At 37.0% G+C, this 22,390-nt stretch overlaps 1 protein-coding gene across 14 annotated transcripts in view; it reads left to right on the top strand.

Annotated features, from left to right (window-relative positions):
* ATF2 (activating transcription factor 2) overlaps positions 1-22,390 on the top strand; it is a 48,312-nt gene that overhangs the window by 23,069 nt on the left and 2,853 nt on the right. For 13 of the 14 annotated variants that reach the window (XM_021552462.2, XM_021552461.2, XM_021552452.2 and 10 more), the window contains 3 exons: positions 8,526-8,675; positions 10,497-10,703; positions 15,973-16,078. In XM_021552462.2, the coding sequence (XP_021408137.1) occupies positions 8,526-8,675; positions 10,497-10,703; positions 15,973-16,078 (463 nt within the window). Of the gene's footprint in view, positions 1-8,525; positions 8,676-10,496; positions 10,704-15,972; positions 16,087-22,390 lie in introns of those variants that run through there. The other variant, XM_021552463.3, reaches the window with a different exon arrangement.

Below are 22,390 nucleotides of genomic sequence, written 5' to 3'. Positions count from 1 at the left end.
TTAATAGTAAGGCTAGTTCCTCTCTGGGTACTCAGCACCTTGAGCTGGAAGACAGGCATGTGGAGGAGAGCAAAACCTCTGTAATCCAACCTGCTACAGCACTAAGACACACAGAAGGTTATGGGGCTGGATGGGATCCCTAGGGCACTGAGGGAGTTAGGGAAGAAGCTCAGCAAAGCAATTTTAAATCATTTACCAGCAGCCCTGGCTAAATGGGCAGGTCTCAGGTGACCGGAGGTCAGTAAATGTGATGCTCATCTTCAGGAAAGGCTAGAAGGAGGGTCCAGGGAACTGCAGGCCTGTCAGCTTGACCTCTGAGCTGAGGAATGTCATGGAGCAGATGTCATAGCCCGCACAGAACAGCCAGGATCAGATCCAGCCACCATGGATCTGTGACAGGCAGACTGCTTGACTGACCTTCTTGGCTTCTCTGAGAAGGTGACCTACTTATGGTGGATGAGTAAAATGCTGTCAGTGTTGTCTACATGGACTTTACTAAAGGCTTTGACTCTATTTGCCTCAGCATTCTCCTGGGGAAACTGCTCATGGCTTAGACAGATACAGTCTGCTGGGTAAAAACAGTGGCTGCATGGCTGAGTCCAAAAAATGGTGGTAAATGGAGTTAAATCCTGTTGGTGACCAGTTACAAGTGGTGTTCCTCAGGGCTCAGTGTAGGAGCCAGTCTTTATCAGTGGTGGGGATGGGGGAATGGGTGCTCCCTCAGTCAGTTTGCAGATGGCACCAAGTTGGGCAAAAGTATTGGTGTGCAGAAGGATAGGAAAGCTCTGCAGAGGGACCTGGAATCACTGGGTTGAGGTCATTTGTGTGAGGTTTCACATGGTGAAGTGCTGGGTCCTGCTCTTGGGTTACAACGACCCCAGGCAGTGTCACAGGCTGTGGTCAGGGTGGCTGGAAAGCTGTTTGTTGGGAAAGGACCTGGATGTGCTAGTCAGCAGCCAGCTTAACATGAGCCAGCAGTGGCCAGCTGGCCAAAAAAGGCAGTGGCATCCTGGCTTGTATCAGAATCACCAGTAGTGTGACCAGCAGGACCAGGGCAGGGATTGTTCCCCTCTATTCACCTTGAGTTTGTGTTCAGTTCTGGGCCCCTCACTGCAAGACAGACATTGAGGTGCTGGAGCATGTCCAGAGAAGGGCAGTGGGGCAGGTAAGGGTCTAGAAAGTCCTTTGAAGAGTGACTGAGGGAGCTGGGGGTGTTTAGCCTGGAGAAAAGGAAGCTCAGGGAGGACCTCCATGCTCTCTACAGCTACTTGGAAGGAGGGTGTAGCCAGGTGAGGCTCAGCCGCTTTCAAACAGCAACTGATAGAATGACAGAAAACAGCCTCAAGTTGTACCAGAGAAGGTTTAGATTGGACATTTAGGAAAAATTTATTCTCAGAAAGGGTTGTCAAGTATTAAACAGGCTGCCCAGGGAAGTGGTGAAGTCACCATCCCTCGAGGTGTTTAAATGACATGGAGATATGACACTTAGGGCCATGGTTTAGTGGTGGACTTGTCAGTTCTGGCTTAATCGTCAGACTTGATCTTAAAGGTCTTTTATAGCCTAAACAATTTTGTGAACCTATGAAGTCTGTCAGCATAGTATTCTTAGTGAGTTTTGAACAAAAAGCCTGATGAAGGGGTGAAGCTTTGATGTTCCCTTCACAACATCCCCAGGAGTATTGATGTTTGGAATTTTTTTGGCTGTTGTTTTATTTCTTACTTATTTGAGGAAAGTTTTTGTTGTTCTTTATATAGTGACCTTGCAATCTCATGGATTTTTTTCATATTGCATTATAAAATGTAAGAATAGAATATGTAGCAAATACAAAAAACATGCAGGAATAGATTCCTAACTAAATTCCCTAACTTCCCTGGGTATTTAAATAAGCATTGTACTGTATGGGATGCAGAGTTTGGAAAGTTAACCTGGTTTATTTATAGCTGCCTTTAGCAGTAGTTGTTTGAACCACTCCTGTATTGAAGAATCATACTTGCTATTATGGTGTTCTGCATTTTCTGCTATCATACCACAATACTGTTTCAAGGTATTCTCAGTTGACACAGATCTAATAACTTCAGAGGTTGAGTAAAATTAATGAAAAACTGGTTGTAGTAAATTTAATCTGACGTAGCACCAAATTGTTGCAGTTATCAGATCTGGAGCTGTCCTGTGCAGAAGGGTCTCTGTTTCAGATTAAATATCTGGCACAAACCAGGCACTCTTTTGTGCTTTGTGCCTTTCTTTGCAGAGGCTATTTCTGCATATTTCAAGGAGCTAACGCATTTTAGAGGTTTATAGTAAGAAAAGAACTTTGTGCTCTGATTTCATTCCTCATTGCAATCATTCAATTCACTCTTACTTGCTTACAAAAGGCTACTGTTGTGTAGACTTTTTTATTTTAAAAATTGAACGTGAGTAGTAGTTAGATAAAAGTCAAATTAGAGATTGTAGTACTTCTTTCCTAATGCTCTGAAATTTCAATATTATAATTTAGATAACTTCATTTCTGTATTTTTATTAAGATGGGAAGAACATATTTTTATTTTGATGAATACCTGTTGTTTCTTTACAAGTTGCCAAATTGTATGAAGAAGAAATGTTTTTCTTCTTTATAAGTTTGTGAATGAACTTTAGTAAATAAATTTATCTTTGCATATATAAAATCTAAAACTTAAAATAACTGGCAGGAGACGTCTTTGGTAACAGACATAGGATGCTTTCTTATAGCATAGTTAAAATTTTTCTTCAGCTCTAGAAGTTCTAGAAGTTCTAGAAGTTGTAAAACCTTTTAAGGATGAAGGAACTGAGGTACTTGCTGAGAATTTTTCCCACAGTTGACAGCTTCTGGAGACTTTCCTTTGCAATTTGTCTCTTACAGTGTTTGAAAGGATTTTTTATTAGGGTATCCAAGTTTAATGCATAATAATCAAAACTATGTATTTTTTTCTGTGTTTGATAAAGTTTTCAGTCTGAAGTATCAAGCTCCTTCAGCATGGCAGTTTTGGTTATTGATGCGAAGCAAGTTACTGAGATGTCGCCTCTCGAGCTCTGCTCGTTCTTTGCTGAAATGGTCTTTTCTCTGGTTACTGTTCAAGTTGCCTAACATTAAATGATTGTATGAATTCCATGGGGGAACAGTTGTACGTGGGAACAGGTTCACTGAGTGAAATAACAGATAGAAAAATGTGTGCCAGCTGCAAGGACTAATAACTGGGAGGAAAAAATAGTCATAAAAAAAAAGGAATACATAAAAAGCGATGACAGACAAAAATTTAAAAATTGTATGTGCAGTGAGCCAAATCCTCATGATTGGTGGCACTCTTGCAAGAGGCTCTCAACTGAAACAGTTGACATTAAGTGAAAGAGTGCATTCAGCACAATCTTAGGGTCTCTTTCACCACAGAAACATAGTGCTTTATGTGTTTCAGTGCTGTGAAAATACTGCGTGAAATCAGATTGCATTTTTATTTTATTGCCCCAATATTGAATTTATTATAGTGAACAGACCTGGTCCATTCACACCTGTGAAAGGCACTGTTACTATAGTTTTGAGCATTCTTGGATCCTTTTTCTTTATTGCTTGTAGAACTGAAGTACAACATGACTAGAGATTTTATTCAGACACAGCCTTGTCTTTTACTGCTATTATTTTGGAAATATTCTTAAGTTTTATACCAAGAATGACATTCTGTAGGAGTAAAATGAGTTTCGGATTTCTGTGGTGCACTTAATGTAAATTGTCAGTTTTTCTGACATGATTCCATGTTTGTCAGTGTGCTAAAGAAACTTAACTTTCACATACTTATGTAAAATCACATGTATATCAGTTGTGTAGTATTTTAGGGAGGCTTAGAAGTAGATGCAATAACTGTCTTTTAAAAAAACTCAAAAAAACTTCCTCACTAAGATAAGGACGCATTATTCTAAATAACTGTAGAACTGCTTTTGATGTTCTTATGAGAAGATCTGTAATTGTATGCTTTCTGTGTATGGAGCATGAGCCTTGAGTTGCAGCTGTAAAACATCCTTTTTGAGTGTGCAGCTTGTGGGTCCAAACTTAGCATTCAGACTCTTCAGTCTGGATTGCAGAAGTTTCTGAAGAATTTCAAAATTGCTTTATATATGGAATGTTTCCCTCCATCTCCTCCTTCCCGTGCAAAACTTTTTGTCACAATCTGAAAAATACCTTGCACTCAGTATGCAACCAGTAGACTTTTTGCAGGAGGTTTCTACTGAGAAATGACAGAGGGCAGCTTGGCAAATGTTCAGAAACCAACATTAGCTTGCTGGAGCCCGGCATGGGACCTTGTGTTCAGCAGAATTTTTCTGACCTGTCTCTCTGCATGCCGAGCTAATCAGCAAACACCTAATGAGCCTGCTCTAAAGAAACAGACCCTCTCACAACCTACTTCATTTTCATATGTTCTCTGGGGGCGGAGAGACAAGACTTCATAAGGACTGATGATGCTGCAAAGACCACAATAATGATAATTAACTTGCTGAATTTAGAAGATTATGCTGTTAATTAGTTGCAAAATAAAGATAAGTAATAGAGGAGCAGATGGTAGGATAACACCCAGGAGAAGAAGGGTTATTACTCTGATGAGCTTTTGTGGCAGATATGAAATATGGATCTGAGTTTTTCACAAATTGTTTCTGGAGTATATTATCTTGTTTCTGTGAGCTCTTGATGGAATGATCTAGTCCTACCAAATTTTGACAGATGTGGTGAGGATTTGTTTTCAAGGATATACACGAATGATAAAACCTTGCTAATGAAGATTTTAAAAGCTATTAACCTATCTGGTTAGTTTGCCTATAACCAAATCATATCAAAAAACCTCAGTTGTCATCAAGTTTTCCCACAAAAAAAGAAGCTTATATACATTTATTCTAATATATGTTTCTGTGTTCTTGATTGTTAAAGATGAGATTCTCATTGAATTTGGGGTAACTGTCTCCCTACTCACAGGAAGCACAACACCCATATAGTATTTTATTCCACTTTTTAAAATATGAAACTTATTAAACACACAAGCTGGAAATTGTCTTGTGAAAATCTATAAGTATTCCTCAGATTTTCACAAAGTGTCTACATTTGTGGATAATTTAATCCTAACTACTTTAATTTCAACTTTCAAACTTTGTAATATGAAATTAAATCTAATTATTTCCTATTCCTGTTTTCATAGTACATTACATTTAACAATGTAATTCTCAAAAGGCATCTGTTTACTTATGAATTTACAGGATATAGTGTTTAAATGTTGGCATTACAGTAAGTAATGTCCAACTTTGTTTGCATGTCCCAGTGCAAAGTCGTCAGTTACCGTCATGGGCAAAATAGACTCATCTTGACTAAATCAGTTTTGTTTATTACTAGTCACATCTGAGTAGGGTAATACACCCAAAACTTAAAACCACCTTCCCCTCTTTCTTCCTGGACCTAACTCTTCTCTACCTCCTGCCCCTCAGTAGCCATGGGGAAAGGGGAATGGTGGCTGTGGTAAGTTCCTCAGACATCTCTGCTGCTCCTTCCTCTGCTTGGAGAGGGCTCCTCTTACTCTTCACAGAATTACAGTATGGGCCAAGTTGGAAGGGACCACGGTGGTCATCTGGTCCAACACCCTGTTCCAGCAGGGCCATCCCAGAGCAGATGACACAGGATTGCAACCAGAGGGTTCTTGCCTATCTCCAGTGAGGGAAGCCTCACATCCTCTCTGGACAGTCTGTTCCAGTGCCCACTCACCTTCACAGTCACAAAGTTCTCCCTCGTGTTCAGGTGGAACTTCCTGTGCTTCAGTTCCTGCCATTGCCTTTGTCCTATTGAGCAGAGCCGGGCTCCAGTCTCTTGGGACCCTGCCTTCAGATACTCCTGGACACTGCTGAGGTCCCCTTTCAGCCACCTCTTCTCAAGGCTGAACTGGCCTGACTCCCACAAACTCTCCTTGGAGCTCTGTCCTGAAGCCAGCTGCCCTGGGCTCTGGGGGACAAGGAGGGAGCTTCTGGAAGCTGCTCATGGGACCCAAACCTTGCCATGCAAACCCAATATTTTTGAGATGATAAATTTGAAATCTGTCCTAGTATGACAGCTTGAAATAGAAGAAAGGTACCATTTAACTGGTGTGTACTTTCACTGCTGTCTTGGATTAGGACTGATGAAAATTTGTCACATGCTGCTGAACAGCAAGTTGTGATAAAAGAAATACTTCAAAAGTTATTCAAGTCATAAATGAAAATGCAAAAAATCTTACATTAATAACATACAGAAGGGTTGTTGTCATATTGGTATTAAATACTTGCTAGTTTCTTTAAAAAAAATACTATTTTAAAAACTGACTTGGATGTGATGTGTTTACCTGGTAGTCCTGGTAGTGGTTGTGTAGAAGGTCGTACAAGATTTTACAGAGGTTTTACACCAGGATTATTTTAAGAGAGAGAGGAATCATCAACTTTACAGTTGTTGCAGGTAGATAATAGAGTTTGGTTTTAATAATTTTTGTTAGACATTTAGAAAACACTAAGGCCTGCTGGAGATAGGAACTGAAATGTTTTTGTTAGCTTGTTTTTCCAAGGAGAATTACGAAGGTACAAGTTAATTCTTGAGCTTAATTAAAGTGTTAACTATCTAAGGGCTTTCAGAATGCTGTACATACGCTAAAAATTATGGACATATTATCTTAGAAATTTTTGTTATCCTGCCCTAATACTTGCGGCTATCCTAAATTTTTGTTGTTAAAGTTGAGTACTGGAAACTGCAGTAAATTTTGTTAGTGTAATTTTCTGAAGTATCTTCATTCTGGCAAATTTAGGAAGTTGATACAATAAATGAGGTGAAGAACAGCTCAGTTAGCTGTTGGGATTAACTTCACGTGCACTTGAATGGTTCCTATCTGGTGTAGTGTGCTGCTAATACAATCCGGAACAATCTCTACAGAATGGATTTACTACAGAAGTCACTGGCTGAAGATTCCTTAATAGCAGGCCAGTAGAGGAGCGTTGGAGTTTCTTGGTTCTCTTTGTAGCCCTCAGTTAGGATACCTGCTGGTGCTTGTTATGCTACCAAATCCATGTGGTTGATGGTAACTTGCCATACTTCAGACCTGAAAAGTTTTGCAGTTTTGACAGAGGTAATCTGCAATCTGTTGCTTTAATTGTAGCACTTTGTCACTTTGGAAGGTAGGAGAGAGCTGTTACTGTATTTCAGTGACTTAATTGTTGGCAGACATTGGATACTACAGTTTATAGCAAATATCTACATAAATAGGTGCAAAGTTTTCTGTCTATCAAGAGCTGGCCAAATGCTGGCTCTTTCTAGTATTCTTGAGATTCTATTAACGTTAGTATGCAGGCAACACTTTGTTCATATTTCAAAATACAATGTTATGAGGTATCAGAATTTCCATGAACACGCATGTTTAAGTCAGTAATCTTCTCTTAAACTTGTATTGGATTCTTAAGAAATCCAGTGTTCAGTAGAAAAACATTTTCCAACACCATTTCTCTAAGATAAATTTTTCAGTAAAATCAGAAAAATTCATGATAAATTGTACAGTATTCATGGAATTTTAAGAAAGGATCTCAAATTACAAGCAGTGGTATCTGCTGAAATTGGACACTTTGTCACTTACGATTAAGAAGTAGTTTTAAGTAGAATGTATTCTATTTCAGTTTTAAAAGGTTTCACCAAAAGTTGAATGAAGTATTTTTCAACAGGCAGTCAGTAAAATGCTCAAAAATCATCCATCAGGTTGTCAGTAACTCTTGGGCGTATTATATACAGCTGAACTTGTGCATTACTGTTCTTCATAGTGGCTGTTTACAATAAAGGAATAACATCAAACCTTTTTTGCAGTTTTTTACTGCAAAGTAGCATGCTGTAGTAGTTATCTTGCATATTTCTACATAAATAATCTTTACGTATAACCTGAAGCTTCTTAGTATTTTGTACATCATTAAGATGTTTCAGCGAAGATCTTGGCTTTTATCTAATTACCCATAGGAAGGATTTCAGAGGTGAGTATTTGTAAAGACCATGAATTAGCAGAGGTATAACAAGCTATTTAAAAATGAATAGAGATAGGGAACACCAGAATTTTTAAAGTGGAAAGATGTTTGTGTTCTGGTTGTTGCCTATTTTCCTTCATGTGTCATTGTTACTTTTCTGGTAGTACCAGTTTCAGCGGCTGTTTATGGCCTTCCACTCATCTGTTTGTGGGCACAGTTCACTACAGATGAGGCTTTCTGCTTACTTCTCCATACAGTTTTATCATCCTTCCCTTTCTGGGATCTTATGTAAACCTCATTGTTATTGTCATGATTGCAGAAATTTACCCCCTCTTTTTAGGTATATGCCTAGGTCAGTGTTGAAAGCCTGTAAAAAGAAACAGGTGTGTTTAAGAGTTGGAGTTCCTGTTTGCAAATTGAAAGTAACTGATTAATCATTCAAAGTAAAATGATTAATCATTCAAACTGGCATGATAGAATATTTCTTTTCTTTTTCTTCTTTATTTTCTGCTTTCAGAGATTGAAAGCAGCCTTGACCCAGCAGCACCCTCAGGTAACAAATGGAGATACTGCCAAGGGACATGCAACTGGGTTGGTTAGGACTCAGTCAGAGGAACCACGACCACAGTCACTACAACAGCCTGCAACTTCAACAACTGAAACACCGGTATGACAGGAGTGGGCATGTGCCTCCTACCTCCTCCTTTTATTTTGAAAATACATATATTTTTCTATACTCTTGGTTTGTAAAATAGAGATTAACAGACTCCTCTTTTAGTCAATAGCTGTATAGCAGTAAGACCTGTAAACATTTTACATGTTCTTAAATGCTTCTAAAATCTATTATTTAAGATGATGATTTCAAAATCAGGTAGTATCTATCTACTCAAATTTAGAACTAAGTCCTGATTTCTGAAGTTCATTGATAGGAGATTCTGTGGTAGCTGAAATTTTTACAGCTGGTCAATATATATATTTGAAAAAATAAGTGCTTTTATTTTGTGTTTCTGTTGCATCTGTTTTATACTTATTATATTTTATATTGTAACTGTGCTTAAAATTTTTTTATTGCATGCTTATGTTACTTTGTTATCATGCTTATGTTAGTTTGCTTGAAGGATCTTTACTGGGCTGCCACAGGAAGCTGTGCCATTAAGGGTACTTCATAATCTCAGGCTCTGAAGCGGGGCTCTGGTTTTAGGTGTGATTTGTTGTCCTTTTGGGACAGTAGATCAGAACATGGGAGTAAAAGGCAAAGTCAGACTGGAAGTGGGCATGCTGCTGGAGGAAGGATACACTTCCTGATGAATCCTGGAGGATTGCAGCTGTTCTATTTCTAAAAACTTTCTGGAATGTGTTTTCAAAATTATTATAAAAATCTCAAAGAGTTATTCTCAGAATTTTTAGTGTAATATTAATTTTATAAAAGCTACACACCTGGCGCAGAATCAACAGGACTTAAATCTGCAATGAAAGCCTCAGATTCTTACACTGGCCAGTAAAATCTAATAATGTATCAAAACAAATATGTTTGGAACAGAAGAGGGGAAAAAGTGACACATCATAAAAGGATCTCTTTCTTAAAGCTGCTGTTCCCCCATACTGCCTTGTAATTTTTATAAAGAATATTTTCAAAATATCACATAGCAGAATTTTCAAGATGAAAATTGCTGTTTGATTGTCTTAAGAGTTATTTTACAATTAGTGTTAATCAAAAATAGCAAGTGTTTCATTCTTAAAACACTGATTTGAATTCCCAGGGGTTTTTTATTCTTAGTTATTTAGAATTAATATTAATTAATAGAATTGATATGCCAGCTGGTACATGTTTGGGGGTTTTAAAAATACAACTTTCTGGCATTGCAAGACTGAATGTGGAGATGCACCTGTGAATGTCGTGTGGACAGTTACATTCTTTCTTATCTCTTTAAAGGACTTTAAGACCCATTATATTGTGATTATATTTCATTGAATCTTTGTCTAGGGTCTGTATACAACTGTGAAATTAGTATATGTAATTTAAAGTATTGAAGTATTTTGATACTGTCATGTAATGTGGGTAGGTTAAGGGAAATTGTTACTCAGTGGTGGGGAACACATCAGTGAGTAGGAAATTGCGATCTGGAGATCCAGGGATCAGGATGTCTCGGCACCGCCAGCATTTGTCAAACAGTTTCTTGCATGGTGGGCATAAGCAATTGTGTCATTTTTCAGTTGTGACTAGGTGTGTGGGAAGAATCAAAAATAGAAAATTCATTTCCTACTAAATGTAGCTTGAAAGCTATTTTGGATGCAATATGCTGATGTAAGATGATCAGGAGTGTAAGTATGGGTAAAAGTTCTAAAAGCATCGCTGTAGAGTTAAATGGGCAGAGCTTTAAAAAAAAAGTGTGTAACCTGAATGTATTTAGAAATGCCCTGGATGCTTTTCTCAAGACGTGATGGCTGTTTATACCAGAACTGTAGGTTAAGTCATGGCTGTTTTCAGGCATCACCAGCTCAGCCTACGCCACAAACACCAAATACAGGCGGTCGGCGAAGGAGAGCTGCCAATGAAGACCCTGATGAGAAAAGGAGAAAGTTCTTGGAGAGAAACCGGGCTGCTGCTTCCAGGTGCCGGCAGAAACGGAAAGTCTGGGTGCAGTCGTTGGAGAAAAAAGCTGAGGACCTGAGCTCACTAAATGGCCAGTTACAGGTATACTTTGTATTTCAAGGAAAAATTAATAAGTTTTTTTGTTCTTACACAGTGGTCCTTGATCAGTGCACCTTAAAACTTTGCATGGCATCTGAAATATAAATGGTTTTATAACTGGTGGCTCAGCTCAGGCTTAAAATTCAGAACTAGTCGCATATAGCAGTAAAATTAGAGCATAAGAGCACACCCATATTTCAAGATGTGTAAATTTAAGGATCATACCCTTCTATCCTTTATTCTGTTTGAAGTAGCTTTCAGACTATGATGCTAAACTAAGATGTCATGTTGGAGTAAATAGTTAGGAGCAAAGTAATAGTCTTACCTTGAATACATCTTGCTCTTAGTTTGTATAATGGCCTGGGTTATCTGAGGAAGTTTTGGGCTTATTTCCTTTGGTTCTTTCTAATGTCACTTTTTTTCCTTTAAAGGGAATGTAATGCTCATGAAAGGTGCCAGGTTGACGTCAGTGGATACTGAGGGCCTCTTTTGTCCTCAGAATGGGTACAGCATTGGCATTGCAAATTTTTAGCAGCAGCACCTAAATCCTAGAGAGATGAAGTGTGCTGGAAGAGGGTAGGGCCAGTGTATATTGCAGGTCACTTTTCCACCTATCTAATCTCAGAAGGTCATCATGTGAATGTACTTTTCCCCTGTAGAACAATCTATGACCCTGAAATGTAAAAGATTCCTACCTAAGCACACAGCGTGGTTTCCTGTTCCAAGAATCATGACACTATGTACAAGCACTACTTCAATTTCTTGCAAATACATATTCTCGTACCTGTTTGCAGTCTTTAGACATACTTGTTTAATGCACAGTCCTGAATTAAGCCCATTAATTACATAATTATATGTAGCACTGTAGCTTAAATAATCAAAGCCATAATTCAGCCATAATAATCAGCCATAATTCAGTTTTTTAGTTAATATTTGGTGTCATGTGAACTTTTACATATATATACCAAGTTTTATAACAAAAAAATCATGTAAGTGCTATAAACAAAAGGTTTCCAAGTGTTAATTCAGTAATAGTGAATTCAAGAAAGATTTTCTTGCAGTCTACCAAAAGCAAAATTGTTAACTGTGAAGAGCGGAATAACTTGAAAAGAAAATTGGATATCAGAGAAATAATTGCACTGTACTTTATGTGAAAACATCAATCCTGTATTTCCATAATAATAACTTGACAGGCTAACACAGCTGATCAGCAGAGTGGGCAGTAATGACTCATGATTACTTACTTTATATTTAATAGAAAATTTAATAAGTATAGAGTTTTGCCTTAATGCAGCTTTATAGACTGTGTTTGGGTTAGTAGTTCGTATTTGGTTTAGTGTGTAAGTGGCCTGCTCAGCTGAAGTTACCAGGATGTCACATTTTTAAAACCAGGTTCATACCAAAATGCTTGCATTGCATTGCATTGCTTCATGTAACAATTCTGACTCTTCTCAATGCTGGTACTGCCTTTCTTGTAATGTCTGTGTCAGAGATTCCAATGTCAGTGTAAAGGTTTGGAGACTGGAAGCTCACCAACAGTACATATGAATTTTAAAGAGTTTACTTGGTTGATGTATTTCTTTTTTTCTGTATATTAACTTCTGTCAAGTTCTTTGGAATGTTTGAAAGTAACTTCATTTTTAAGCAATATTTTTCAAATACTTGCTCAAGGGAAAATTTCCCTCTATTACATCACCAGTAACATATATAGGTTAGGTAGGCTGACTTTATTATAGGCTCTGCTATGTAAGTTTTTTTCATGTTTCCGGTATTTTGAAGTTTATTGTTTTGATTCTTGATAACTGTATTTTCTATTAATTGTTGACTTGTTTATTGATCTTAAATTGTATTCCCCACCTTGTGTGGCCATTGTGCCTTGCACAATCCTGCAGGGTATAAGAAGGTATTGACAATCCTCACAGTGACAACTGAGCCACATTGCAGGATCAGATGCCAAAGTGCATTATATGTTCTGTATTAGGTCCCTGTTGCTTTAATAATCTTAGAGGATGAAGCTTTAGAAGAATGGCCTGTCTTCCTCATGAGGTCACAGTGAGTTTTCAGTGAGCAGCAGTTGAGTGATGGTTTGTACTGATGCTGCAGAAGCTGTTTAGAAAAGCTAAATTATGAAATTATGCCTATAAATAAAGATCCTTTCCCATAGAGGAAGTTGCCCAAAAAGGAAACAGGAAGAATGCTGTTTAACTCAGCCACAGACAATCCCCTATTCCCAGAAGTCACATTTACCTGCATCTGATGATACTTTGAGTAATAACATATCACAAATGCTGTCCCACACGATGCTGAGCAAGGGCTAATGTGGTCCCATGGTCCCACTATTACATCTGCATTTTGGATGCAGGGAGGAATAGGCAGATACAGAAGAATGTGTCATACACTGTGTCCCCCCTTCATAAGAATGCAGAAGGGAAGGCATATTTTGAAAGATGGAGTGCAGGCACAAGTCAATGTGCTTTCCTCCAGAAACCTGCTTTTTCATGCTAGCACATTTTGAAATGGGAGGACACACAAATTCTTCTTAACAGTATGTGAGCTATATGACCTATTTCTTTAAAGAATTGTTGATGCCTGCACTTAGTTCTGTCTCACTAATGAGGAGAACTTTCCAGTGTGAAAATCCAGAATAATCTTTGTTTGTCCCACCTGTTAAAAGTGTTTATTTCATGTTTCTTGGTAGCCTGTTTTCAGCATGTTAATCACATATTAAATGACCACCGCACATTCACATGTTTTGAATTAAGATGGAAGGACTTGCTGTTGTCACAAGTGAGATAATTAACTGCAATATGTATAAGAATGGGTTCTAAACAGCAGCCTTTACCAGGTAGAAGTGGCTCTTACTGTCAATATGTAAATGGCAACCATAGATTGCCTTTCTGTGACATTCCCCATCCATGTGTCTAGCAGACAGAGCTCTGTTCTAGTGTAGTAGTGTGTGCATTGTATGTGGTACTATTGGCACAAGTGGTGTTATAGAATATACAGCTACCATTATTCTAGAAATAACCTCAGTCTCTTTTATATAGGAATGCTGATCCATGTTTTTCAAGCTTGCTTTAATGTAAGATAATGTATATGCTTTTTGTATTTATGCTAGCAGCATTTTAATATTTTTAATACAGCTGACATTGAGCTATAAACTGCATTATAAAAATTTTTCATAAACATATAATTTTACTTCCACAGATAAACAGCAACTTCATACTTACATGTGCTGTTTGTATATAAAATTCTTCCTTAAAATGTGGGAGACATGATAGAAAATTTCTGCAAACCTTTTCCTGGTTGCTGTAGTTCCTTTGAACTAACAGAACTATATTTCATAGTCTTGGACACTGTTGCTTCTGTAGGTTATCAGGTTGCTGTAGTTCCTGGTTTGCTGTAGTTCCTTTGAACTAACAGAACTATATTTTATAGTCTTGGACACTGTTGCTTCTGTAGGTTATCAGGTGTCTCAAAACTAAATCAATGTGTTTTTTTCTACACAACCTATGTCAGTTCTGTGCAGCTGCCTACGTGGTATCAAGATTTGTGGCTCCTCAGTAACTAACATGGTGAACCTAAGGGCAGACAGAGCTGGAGGCAGTCGTCCTTTGCTTTCCTAACAGCCTAAGGTTTCAGGACATGTGACACCACCTGGTAGAGAATTTGTAGGGTTTTGGTTGGGTTTCTATCATTACAAACCTTTTTGTTTGCAGTCACATTTTTCTTTCATTACAAATGTCTGTGAAGTCAGATTTTTTGGCATCTTCCAGCTTTTGCTTTTAATAAAAAGTTTCTAAAGGGTATTCTACACATAAAAGGACTGAATAGAAAAGGAGACCTTAAGAGGATTTTGCAGGTATAAAGGCTTGAAATTTGTTGTCTTCTAAATGGAGAGAGAGAGAACACAAAAGAGGAGCTTTTCTTTGAACAGTCTGATATTTTAGTTACTTACTGTAGTTAAACCTAGTAAGTTCTGTTCTGGAAAATTTGTTTTCTTTTGGAATCCTTTAACCTGTAATTCATCTCATCTCTGGCTGCATTGCCTTATTTCTTACTTGCGAGTAAATAGGTTGACTTACTTGTAGTTTATTTTGCCAGTTATTTCAGATGCAATCTAGTTTTCCTGGTTTTTTTTTTTCTTTGATTCTAAATGCATAAACATAAGCATTTACTAAATAATTACGTCACATGTGTGGTATATTAAAATAAAATGCAAAGGTTCTTATACTTGAAGTAACTTCAAGTGTTAATGGAAAAGATTTATATTCAAAATAAAATAACCCACGAAAAACACATACTGTGTCCAGATACAGGGATCAAAAAGCATTACAGATAATTTGATTCATAAATATTACTGTATTCTACAAAGTGAAAATGGGTCTATCAAAATGCCATACCATTCTTAATCTGGATTGTCACATTCAATGCAGTTACATAGCACTCCTCATCTCTAGTCACCAAGCTGCTTTCCAGGGAAGGTGAGTATTGCAGTTCTCCACCTTACAAGTGGGGAAGGTGAAGCACAAAGCAGTGAAATGACCTTGCTCAAGGTCACCCAACAGTGGAAAGGCAGAGTCTGGAAATGAATCCAGGTGCTGGATTGTGCAGGTGCTGTCTCTTGGATTGCGCTGTGCTTTAGCGACACAAGCTGACATCTCTGGATTTTGTCATTATTATCAATGATTCCTTCAGAGACCATATTTATGTACGGCTGCCAAAATAAAAATCAGTCTGGAGATCAACCAATATTTACTAAATTGTTTTCCAGTATGTGAGATTTTCTTTTTTGAAGTCCAAGTATAAATAGAGTCACTAAAAAAATTATTCTGCATTGGCTTTTTGGATTTTCTTTTCTATCTTTCCCTTTTTTTAGTGTTAGCTGTGACATCTGTTAAAATATGTGGAGCTAAATGTAGTTTTATTCTTATTAAAATTCATCACAAAACCTTCCAGAAGAGTCTGATAGTAGCTGGATCATGTGATTGAGACTATATGTAGATTCTGCATCTGTAAACTGGAAAACATATGTTGTATTTTTTAAAAAAACCCAAGCATTTCCCAGTAAGTGTAACGAAGCTAGCCAAGTTTCAGCATTTTTTAAGATAAAATAAATATATATATATATTTGCAATATATACCAAATTGAAACTTCTTGTATTTCAGCTACCCCTAAATGAACACCTGAAAATCCTATAAAACTTAATGCTTACCTTCAAAATGTGTGTTGTTTGAGCCTGGTAAAGTGCATAACTTTCTTCTCCTTTAGAATGAAGTCACCCTGCTGAGAAATGAAGTGGCACAGCTGAAACAGCTTCTTCTGGCTCATAAAGATTGCCCTGTAACTGCCATGCAGAAGAAATCTGGCTATCATAGTGAGTAATGTTCCATTACCTATGGCCTGAGGCTGCATCAATGAAATACTGCCAAAATGAACTGAATGAGCATTAAAATTGAGAAGTGCAGTTCTAATATTACATATATTATATCAAAGATCTTTATTTATAATCTTGAAGACAGGAAATGTTACATAATAATTAAAAATATGTTTAAGTTGAAATTGAATTGTTGCATAACATTGAAAGGTTTATGTTTGTTTAATGAATGCATATGATAATTAGCATTTAAGGACTATCAGTTACTACACCTGCTTTGGAAAACATAATTAAAGTATTAATAGCACATGATAAACAATTTTTTATACTTTATCATAGCCTAATACAGTGAAAGGTCCTTGTGGGTGTTTTTCCTTCATTGTAATGAGATTTCAGTAGAGGTACTATAACAGCTGTCCTCATTTACCATAACATTCAGGATCAGCCAAGCCATTAAAATAATCAGATGCAGGTTCATGGCGCCTACTGTACAATGTCTTCTAGATTGTTTTGGTATCCACAATAAGTGGCTGCTTTTCTATTTAGAGGGTATTTTTAAAGTTCTGGTATTGAGGAGAATACTAGCACTGTCAATACCAATATTTTCTAATCCTTATTTTTATTTTAAGTAGTTCTATTTACTTTTCATCCTTCCAGCATTTTAAAGGTTAATTATGCTTTCCTGACTTGTAGCTTCCTTTTTGGCTGTGATACACAGTGCCAGAACCAGCTGCTGCTGCTGTAGAATAAATGGCCAATTTTGTCCATTGTACACAAATTTGTTACAAATAACTGAGCTGGGGATGCATTAGGCAACATTCATAATATATAACCCACAGCTTTCGTTTTTATGATTTAGTGATATTTCAAGATATTTGTAAATGTGAAGATTGTTTCTGCCATATGTAGCCACTTCATTTTAATTTGCCAGTGTCAGTAATTCAGGAGAATAAAGGAACATTTTGTACTGCATGCAAACAGATCCTCAGGTGCTTGCGATAAAACTTAATAGCCACCATCTTTACTTGTAGTCATTGTAAGCAATTTCATCAGAATGGGCAATATTTTTTAATTTAAAAGATTCAGGAGATTTAGCAGCTCTGTATTGCCATATATATTTGGAATACTGATTTTGTCAGTTTTGAGCTTATCTTGGTCCTTTGATCTCCAGTCATTTTGACAAGACAGAAAATAGCATCTTGGAGTAAATTGGAACAGTATAGAAATACGTTTGGGATTTATATTAACAATGATTGCTGCAGGGATGAGGCCATTATGGCTCCCATCTGACAGAACACCATAATTTCATACAGAAGCTACAGGGGGATAGTATTATGCATGCAAGGTTTTTAACCAAAAAAAGGCCACACAAAAAAAAAACAAAACACCCCATAGGTTTCTTAAAATTTGATGTTTGAGGATTCATGTTCCTGAATTGGGATGTGAAATATTTATCGTAAGTCATAAACTGTCAAAGTGATTCCATGCCAAGGATTTCTTTGTTAAAGGACTAGTGAATGGCCTGTCTAGTAGTGCTTATTTTCAGCCCTCAGTAAAGGACTGTGCTTCTGATTCAGTAAAGAATGCTAAATGAATCAGACCTAAAATACTAATCAGTGGCAAAAGCCTATATTTTAGAGGAAAATAGTATTACACAAGGAAATGGGAAGCATAGCTCAGTTTCTTGAAAAGTCATTTGAAAATAAAAGCTTAACATGAATTATAGTTGTAGTGCCGTTCCTCTGAAAGGATTTTGTTACATTATCTCTGTGTGAATATTGTTAGGAAACTATGTTGGCTAAGTGACATATCCACAGTACAGTTTGAGAGAAGAAAATGGTTTCAGTCAATATGTTCATGAAAATGGTGTTCCTATAAAGTGTATGTAAATAAACATATTACATTCATCAATAATCAAAGCTGAATTGCTTCAAAAATGTAGTAAGTGGTTTAGCAGTCTGGTCTCTGGAAGAAATTGAAGACCCCAGCTTAAAGAGTTCCTGCAGTGCTGAATATTTTAACAGCCAAGTGCACAATTTGATGGCTTTTTGTGTATTATGCTCTTGAATAGGAACAAATAATCTATCACTTGGCCTTTTACATATATTTTAAGATTTTTTGTATTTCTCAGACACATTTTTTCTCAGGCCAAGTGAAAAGCATAACAGTGCATGTAGCCCTTTCTTATGAAATTGTTTTTGGGATCATGTTTTTCTGATTTTAAAGCCTTGTGCCTGCTTCAAAAGAGGATGTCATCAGGACAGAGAAACCAGAAAAATTGATATTGTACTTTGAGTCAGCCTCAAAAAAACTTGGCCAGCTTAAACTTTTTTATTTTCCAGACAAGGATGCTATTGGTTCTGACTGCATCTTCAGCTATGGATTGGGAAAGTGCTCTGTATACAAGATATCTAGATGCCATTCATGTATTTTTCATGTTATTTTCTATACTAGATAATTTCTAAAAGACCTCTACAATTCTCCCTCTATTTTTTTTAGGATTTTTGTGGGCTTGTGATAGAACAAAGGTGAAAACTAGTGAGAAGAAAATGTCTTGTGGTATTCAGAGTTTTTTTAAAAAGGGGGAAAAATTTTTTTAGGTGTTTTTTTCATATTTTTCACAAGGGCACTGTAATACTCAAGAGCATTTGTTCAAAACAGAATATAAAACAAGATACAGGCTGCAGTGTAGGAGGCGTTAAATGGGGTGGTTTGGGTTCTTTTTGTAGCTAGTTTTGAAAAGGAAGATAGAAGGTGACTAACCATTTTCAGACCTTGAATGATTTGAAACCACTGTGTTCCTGCAGCCTGTTCTGGACAGGCAGTGCTGCTTCAGTGCCTGCAGGGGATATTGGCAAAGGACAACTCCCTGGGAAAAAGCATTTCTAGGCTTAGGTCCCTCTGTAGTCCCTGAATGGCCTGTTGAGAATTACCGTGATTTTCGTTAGTGATTATCAGGGGAGTGAAAGGAATTCAGGATCATGTCAGTGCTTGTATACTCACTCTTGTTTTGGTGTAGGTGGGTTTTTTCTTCCAAAGACTGAAATCCCTCCCTCTTTGTTTGCTTACCTTACTGAAAGCTATTGGTAAGCAATGCTTACTGTTGTGGTAACACAATTGATAAAAAGCAAATAGCAGCAATGTTTGGCTACTTCAGAGGGGTACTTTTTTGTATATCCTCAAAAGTCTGTGCTGTTTTGGTGCTCTTTAAATCTTTCCTGAGCCCACTCTAGCCCACATTGTGTTCCATATCCAAAGTGGCTTGTTCCTCATGGCACAGCCCGTCTAGGAGCTATCTAGCCTTCAGGAAAGTTCATGTGATGTAGCTCTGTAAACCTTCAGCCTTCTAATATACAGCAAACATTATTTCTATGAATTAATTTCAGATTTGGACTGTGCTTTTTCCTTGATTTGAGGCAAAGCTGGGGAAGCCATTAAAAAGCTAAAATGCTTTTTTTTTTTTTTAAATTGGTATACTATGATTCTGTTATGTATCAGTTGATCTTTTGAAATCACAGTCCTGTGCCTGGCAAATCTTTGGTCAACTAAGGAAAATAAAAAAAACATCTGTCAGAATTTAAGTATTACTTTTCTGTCTTCTTCTAGAAGCCTTTGTTCTTCATTCACAGTCTTCAGACTTAAGAAAACAAGCCACCTCTGTAATAGGATGACTTTTAAATACATTCTGTATTTGTTGAGTAGATTTTCTTGTTTGGTTTTAATTCTTCAAATGGAGGTTTTCTTCAGTTTTTGGCCATTGTTCCTGTAAAGTTAGGGAAGGACATAAGGAAGGATGCTGAAAAAAATTCAGATAGCTTTTATTTAGGGTGTCACCTCATTTCTAAGTATTGGTTTGTAGTTATTGCATGGATTTATGCTTCCAGTCCAATTTATTACCATAAATTAGTGTTAGTTTTGTGTCTTATATAATTACCTGTCTGCTGTAGGCTCCTTCTCTGCCCCCTGGCATCTGAAAATACCTGAATTGTATACTTTTGTGTCTTCAGCACAGCATGTTTGTTTATCTGCTCTGTGATATGAACACTGCTCTTGTACATTGGTGGTCATCTCTGTACTCATAACTGTTTCTTACATTGTTTATAGGATCTTCCAGACCCCATCAGATTCAGAAAACCAGGCCTTTCTCATGTTCTTTACCATTGTGATATTATTACAGACATTTCTTTTGAGTTCAGAAATACATGCTAAGGAAGACAGAACAGAGGAAGACCTTCCTTCTGTGACTGAAATATAGTGATGTACTTTAACTTCTTCTTTGTCTCTGGCTCATAGCATTTAAAACTAACCATTTTTATTGATAATGAGGAGGTTTTGGACAGCACAGACATTGGGAATCAGCAAAAGAAGCTGATAGGAAGATGGAGATTCATAGGAGAATAACAGCAGTTCTGAAGAGGAGGAGCAGGTGTTACAGCAGAGAGACTGTATTTGATACATGTCATCCCACTTGCTGCCATTTCATTCTGTCTGAGGAAAAAATATGCTACTCTCATAACTAGTAATGGAGTATTTTTCAGGAAGTGGCACTAGGGTTTCTTTTTTTAGCAAAAGTTTGCATGTGTTCCTTCTTGCTTGTTTTTACATGAGATCTTGTAGGTTTTGATAGAGGTATGGTAAACATTAAATCCTGTTGAATACTTTTAACTGAATTAACCCTTGTTTGTTTTCTTTCTGTTCTTGAATGGGCAGACTCTCCAAAGGGTCACAAATGCCTTTTGGAAATATCTTAATTTTGTTGCACGTACTGTATACAGCTATTATGAAACCTTTGGATATACAGTACTTGTCAGCAGATCTAGTTCAATGTCATCAGTATCTCTCTCCTTTAATGTTTGAAAGATCTGTTTTTTAAAAAGTGCAGGATCTATAAAACAGTTGCCCTTGTGGATAAGAGCATTCTAACTTCCAAGCTATTACATCCATGCTCTTTTAGTGGAGTTGCAGGAGAGATGCCACCTTGCTCCTGTAGGAAGTACTTCTTAGAAAAAAAATTACCAGTTTCCTTGCTTACCCATCCTTTTTGACCTTACCCTTCTTTTCTAGAAGCAGTCAATAATAGAACAGTTGCTCTTAAGCTTTGAAGAGGAGTTTGTTCTTAGTATGCATAGGGCTGCTCAAAGATCTTTATATTTGGTCTTGACTTGCTAAGTTAGTAAATTTTCTTACCCATAGCTAGCATGTCATATAAACCTCAGTAAAACATAAACTTCATTTCATTATTGGTTTCTGACACTTTATGTTCCTTTTAGTTGCTGCTGTTAGCCTGGCTTTTTGTGGAAATGAGGGCACAATACCACAGCATTGCTTGTCTTCCCATATTAGTGTCATCCTTTCCCGTCGTTTCTCTGAGACACTTCTGAACCTGTAAGCCAATCTCAAGCAAACCTGAAAGGGATTGCAAAGACAAGACTAGAGAAGATCAAGCTTTGTTCCATTGCTTTGTCCCAAGCAATAGTTCATGCCTGCTTCACAGTAGTCAGCAGTAGTTTAAAATGGACTTCCAGTATACACCTGGGTACTGATTTTGGTCTGTTCATAAAACTGGTGTGAAAAGTACTTGCAAACATTAAGTAGCACAAAGTGATACAAAAATGTTATAGTGAAATTCAGCATTAGTATTTCTATTTTTGAGTGACACAGTAGGATAATTTTCTATTCTTGCTTTTTTAGTTTTGAATTCAGCTTCTAGTTTGGCAGTGTTTGCATGATACCTTGGCTAACTTGCACAGCTGTGGAAAAAAGGATGATTTTAGCATGTCTAGAATGTCTGTGCAAGAGGCACATTTTAAGTCATTATAATTTTGGAAATTCTAGTTTTGCACATTGATAATTTTTTTAACCTGCTTACCCTTTGTCATGGGAAAATAATTATGTAATTCTGTGGCTAATTGACTGTAGTTGTGTGGAGAACACCTGAAATACTCTGAAAATATTTTAAAAAGCAGTTTTAATAATATTAAAACCTATTGAGAGGCATTTGTAAAGTTATGGAACTTGAGTCTCTTAAAAGAACAGGGGATGAAAATTTGTGCAAGCTTTGTCCAGTAAATATAGTGGTGTAAGTAATATTTTTTTTGATGTCTTACTCATGATCGCCAATATTTATTACTGAATGTAGAATTATTCTTGTTTGATAACTAAGCAGACACAATAAATAGCGTTTTTTAGTCTGAATAATGCTTACTGATGTGAACATGCATCATTAGAATTAGACATAGTACCCACTGGTTGATTTACTCAGCAGGAAATTTTAATCATGGCTTTGAAGATGTGAAAATACTCTTGTTTCCT

The sequence above is a fragment of the Lonchura striata genome, chromosome 8 (assembly GCF_046129695.1).
Source record: "Lonchura striata isolate bLonStr1 chromosome 8, bLonStr1.mat, whole genome shotgun sequence".
In the NCBI taxonomy this organism is placed as follows: Eukaryota; Metazoa; Chordata; class Aves; order Passeriformes; family Estrildidae; genus Lonchura; species Lonchura striata.
This window is presented reverse-complemented; position numbering and strand designations above follow the sequence as displayed.